The sequence below is a fragment of the Nanorana parkeri genome, unplaced genomic scaffold, assembly GCF_000935625.1.
Source record: "Nanorana parkeri isolate BGI_ZX_2015 unplaced genomic scaffold, ASM93562v1 scaffold238, whole genome shotgun sequence".
Classification (NCBI taxonomy): Eukaryota; Metazoa; Chordata; class Amphibia; order Anura; family Dicroglossidae; genus Nanorana; species Nanorana parkeri.
This window is the reverse complement of record NW_017306506.1, coordinates 135,066-139,947: the sequence shown is the minus strand read 5'-3', so window position 1 is coordinate 139,947 and position 4,882 is coordinate 135,066. Positions and strand designations below refer to the sequence as shown.

General features: G+C 44.3%; 1 protein-coding gene across 2 annotated transcripts in view; it reads right to left on the bottom strand.

Annotated features, from left to right (window-relative positions):
- RNASEH2B (ribonuclease H2 subunit B) overlaps positions 1-3,501 on the bottom strand; it is a 22,507-nt gene extending 19,006 nt beyond the window's left edge. For both annotated transcript variants that reach the window (XM_018556472.1, XM_018556473.1), the window contains exon 1: positions 3,361-3,501. In XM_018556472.1, coding sequence (XP_018411974.1) covers positions 3,361-3,424 — 64 coding nt within the window. In that variant the 5' untranslated portion in view covers positions 3,425-3,501. The remainder of the gene's footprint in view (positions 1-3,360) is intronic.
- Positions 3,502-4,882: the final 1,381 nt, after the last annotated feature.

Genomic DNA, 4,882 nt, shown 5'->3' with positions numbered 1-4,882 from the left:
CCCAATTTACAAGATTTTCAACTAAATCTAAAACTGTATCGAGTCAATAACAAATATTTGTAATTATTTATTTTTTACATTGCGCCTTTTTGCGAAACAGTAAAAGAATAAATGAACATAAAACTGAAAAAAAGAAAAAAAGCAACTTATACTAAAAATCGGTGTGGTAACGCCTGATGTGCAGTACTGTTTGTGTGCTGTGTTGTGATAAAATGATACAGGTGTACATTAATCGCAACACAGCTTATTACAACACACGGCAATGCGTCACAACGCTTTGCCATGCACTGCCACATAGCTAAATTAATGTTATTTTCAAGAAAAAAAATCAAGCACCGCAATGTGTTCTAACAACGCACTGCAGCACATGCACATAACGTACAGCACAATAAGGTGAACCCTGTTGCACGTATATGTTATGTGTGTTGGAAGGTTGTGCTTTATTTCTTTTTTTTTTACTATTTTTATTTTTTTTACTGTTGGTGGGCTTCAGGGAAATATTTCTCTTTTGAAATAGAAAAAGAAATTGAGGATAGAGTCCTCAATCTCTTTTTCTCTACAGCCCAAACACTGAATGAACAGAAAGCCCTTAGTACAGTCTTCCACAAGCTGAGGAGGCATAAAACTCTCCCCAGTCAGACAGGAAGCCTCTGTACTGAGTGCTCCTGTCCATTCATGAACTGAGCAGATAGTAAGTGATTACTATGCCCCCAATCATGAATGAACAGGAAGTGATGTGGAGCACTTCCTGTTTATTCATAACTGGGGACATAGTAAGCTTACTATGTACTCAGTTATTTACAAACACCAGTGATCTGTACACGGAATTCTGCACACGGAATTTATATAAATATTTTCACAGCTCTGCTCTCCTTCCCGACAGCGGCTCTCTACTGCCCACTCGGCATCCTGACAGTGACAGCTCTCTCCTCCGCCCCACCACCAGCTGCAGTGGTCTGTGTCCCCTCGGATTCCCGCTGCCACTGCTGATACAGGTAGAGCAGCAGGGATCAGAGAGGACACAGGTCAGAGCATGCAGCCAGCTCCCAGAGGGGAGGAGAGCGTTGGAGAGCCCCAGAACTTGCGGCAGCGGCGGGGGAGGGGTGTATTTTTAATGAATAGCTGTCATTAGTGGATGACTAACAGCTATTCATTTACAGGGGTACTGTCATTGGGACCCTTGTGGTGAAAGTTGATGGTCACTGAAGCGACCATGAGCTTATTGCAGAAGGGTGAAAGACAGAGACGTAAGGCATACTGATGTGGTCAGCTGAAAACAGTTGTGTCGGTCGTATGCCTTACGCCGTTGCCAGAGAAAGGGTTAAAACATTTATTCTTTTTGCCCCTTCCCCTGACCTAACCCAATCCACTCTTTCCCTTCAATAGATGCATACTTACCTTGCCCCGACAGCCTCGGTTCTGCTGTTTGTCTTCACTGCTCTGTGATAGTGCCCCATAGACTTCTATGGGCCAAGGAGGAATAATCTAAAATTTTGAGTTGTCACCAGAACAGAAAGAGAAAATCTGGGGGACATGTTTTATGCAGTTCTCTATTTATAAGGCAGCAAATAGTTAGATGTTCCTATAATCAGGCAGTCATCTCTCTGGGTCATGGAGGGGGTCATACACATCTCCCCTCCCAGCTCTTAGCAACTGGGGACGCTCTGGCCAGGCATCCTGCCAAGCTTCTGGCAACCAGTGACGTCACTGTTTACCAGATGCTGAGCGGGATGCTCGTGACTACCAGTACCACCCCTCAACACCCCCCCGCCCTTTCATCAAATGTGATCACCAGGCGGGGATTATACTAGGGACACCCCTGGGTGGCTGTCCATCCGGAGATTATCTAAATCTATATTCCATTAGTCTATACATGTGTTGGCTGCATTTGCTCTTTTTTCTGCCATTCTGCTGTATATTTTCACTTGGAGATCCTCCCAGTAACCTTCATATTCTTAGGGTGACTGCGCTCAGTCATCATACTGTATCTATAAAGGAGCAGTGTTGTCACCCCAGGATAGGAAGTGTGCTAGGACTACAGAACACCTCCCTCCTCAACTGTATGACATATAAAAAGGTGTTTTGTAGTTCACATAGGTGAACTAGGAGGGCCGGTATTATCGTTTGAGATTTCTAGGCTTATAAAGGCAAAGTCCCCATTTGAGAAAAATAAAATAAAACCACACACATTCATAAAAGAAAAAAAAAAGTGCAATACATTTTTTTTTCTTTACATTGGCGCTAGTAATGTATTGCATTCGCGATCAGTGGATCATGGGTGCAATGCTCTGGCTCCTGCAGACTCTTCCTCCAGTCCCTGACCGTAAGTAGGTGCAGACTTTCAGTAACATGGACGGAAGGAAGAATGAATGGACTACAAGTGCGGTCACGTCACTGCACGTGTACTCCAGTGAGAACTACAAGTCCCTCTGTCACAGTGGCAGATGGGAGTTGTAGTCTCTCTGTTCACCGATCCAGTAAAAGGACCTGTGAATGGGTGATGCGGCTGTGTGGGCGGAGCCATGCCAAATTGAAAAGCTGACAGGGAGGGAGTAGAACCCCATGATTTAAGTTGTTGGTGGGTGGGGTGTAGTGGGACTGGAGCTGTGACCATACTTCATGTTACACCCTGAACACGGCTGTAACATACAACATGGCAAGAAAAGCAAACTTTTAATGAGCATTTAACCCTTGAAGTGCAGGGGGGCCACTGCAAGGAGGGCTTTAGGTCCCATTTACACCATTGGGTAGTGTTGCATAATGCAGTCCCAACACAGAAACAAGGCCCTTTGCTTTATGTTCAATCAGTTCATTTCACACTAACGTGCTGCACTGACATGCACTGAAAAAAAGCCATATTTACGCAGCGCGTTGTGATGCACCACACCGTATTGCTGCATAAAACCGAATGTGATTTTGTGACATTACAACAAAGTGAAAAAAGTAAACAGAGGAACGAACTGTAACAACGCATTGCACCTTTACACTGCACGCTAGTTGTTACACATTATACAGAGCATGACGTGAAACCCCTGGCTATGACACATAGGGGGATGTATAAAAAAAAATGGAGCAGTTGCCCATGACAACCAGTTAGCTTCTACCTTCAATTTGTTTAGTTAAGCTTTGAAAATGAAAGAGAGAAGCTGATTGGTTGCCACGGGCAACTGCTCCAGTTTTGATAAATCCCCCCTATGAATGGGCCCCTCTAGTGTCCCAAAGCTATGTAACATTGTTTCTATTCAGGAGGGAAGTATCCATGGAAGACCCTGATGGACGCTGTGCTAGGAGAGGATGCTACAGAGATAGCAGAGTGTCCTATGGAGGTAATAAGGCCAGTGACCCTACAGGTGTCAGTACCTGGAGCTATGAGCACCCACTGGTCGCTCTGCACATCCCCCACCTTCTTCTTCCTGGACATCATTCCTCCTCACTCCTCCAGCACAGGGAATAGTCAGCCCAGCACAACTTGGCGCTCTCCGGAGCCGCACATCAATATGGAGGGGGGAGGGGAGCAGAGAGATCATACACCTCGCTGACCAGGAGGATAAAACCATACAGAGGACTGAGATGAAGGAATACATTAATCCGTCTTAAGTGCTCTGAGCGTCTATGGTTGGATTTTACTTACAATCTGCCCCTATGTTTCCCTAACACAGTACAGACAACCCCCCTCTCGGAGAGATGGTAGATGCCGCATGTGGTTACAATGTTTCAGGAAGAGGAGAATGCTGGGGCTTCCTGCGCAGAGCATGTGAGGGGGCGGTGCAGGGGGGAAATGGAGGATTCTGATTGGTGCTTTTACGATATGGACAGCCAACCAAATCATCATATTATTTACCATTCATTAAAGCTGAACTCCAGGCTCAAAAACGTTCATGTAAAATAAATATTTAATTCAATAGTCACCAATTTCATTCAATAACGTTTTATACATGCAGGCATTGCCTACTGCTGTGACGGGGTGTTAGGGCGCCATTCAAAATGAATTACTCTGTTTTACCACATTACTTTAACCAGTTGACATCCGCGGTGTTAAACCCCCTTCCCATCCAGGCCATTTTTCAGTATTCAGTCAGTGCCGTCCGTCCGCTGGCAAGAGGTTAATGCAGGGAGTGGACAAACTCGGCACGCTAGCATTTGTAGAACTACAAGTCTCATGAAGCATTGCAAAACTCTGACAGCCACATGCATGTCTCCCAGAGCAGAGGCATGATGGGATTTATATTTTCAACACAGCTGGGTTGCAAGGGGTTGCCTACCCCTGCTGTAATGTATAAATCTAAATGGATTCTCAGAGTAATAAATAGAGATGTACTGATACCGGTTTTTGGGTATCGAACGGTGTTTAACCACTTGCTGACCGGGGTGTTTATACCCCCTTCCTGACCAGGCCATTTTTCAGTATTCAGCGCTGCGATACTTTGACTGACGTTTATTCCGTCATGCAACGCTGTACTGAAATTAATTTTGTACCATTTTTTTGGGGACAGATAGAGCTTTCTTTTGGAGGTATTCAATCACCACTACGGGTTTTTTTTTACTGTATAATAAAAAAAGTACCAAAATTTTTGAAAAAAAACCTGTTCTCCCTACGTTATGTTATATAACATTTATTATTACCCAATTTTTTGGTAAAATATAAAAGACGGGGTCACGTCGGGTAAATAGACACCAAAAATGTCAAGCTTTAAAATTGCGCGCACCTGTTAAATTGTGACAAACTACCATACTCAAAATTGACCATTGCAGACGCTTTAAAAGCTTTTACCGCTCATCAGTTTAGTGTTATCAGTGATTGATGACCCTAGAATTATTGCTCTCATTCCGACGTTCGCGGCGATATGTAACATGTGCGGCGCAATGGATGTAATCTGCGTTT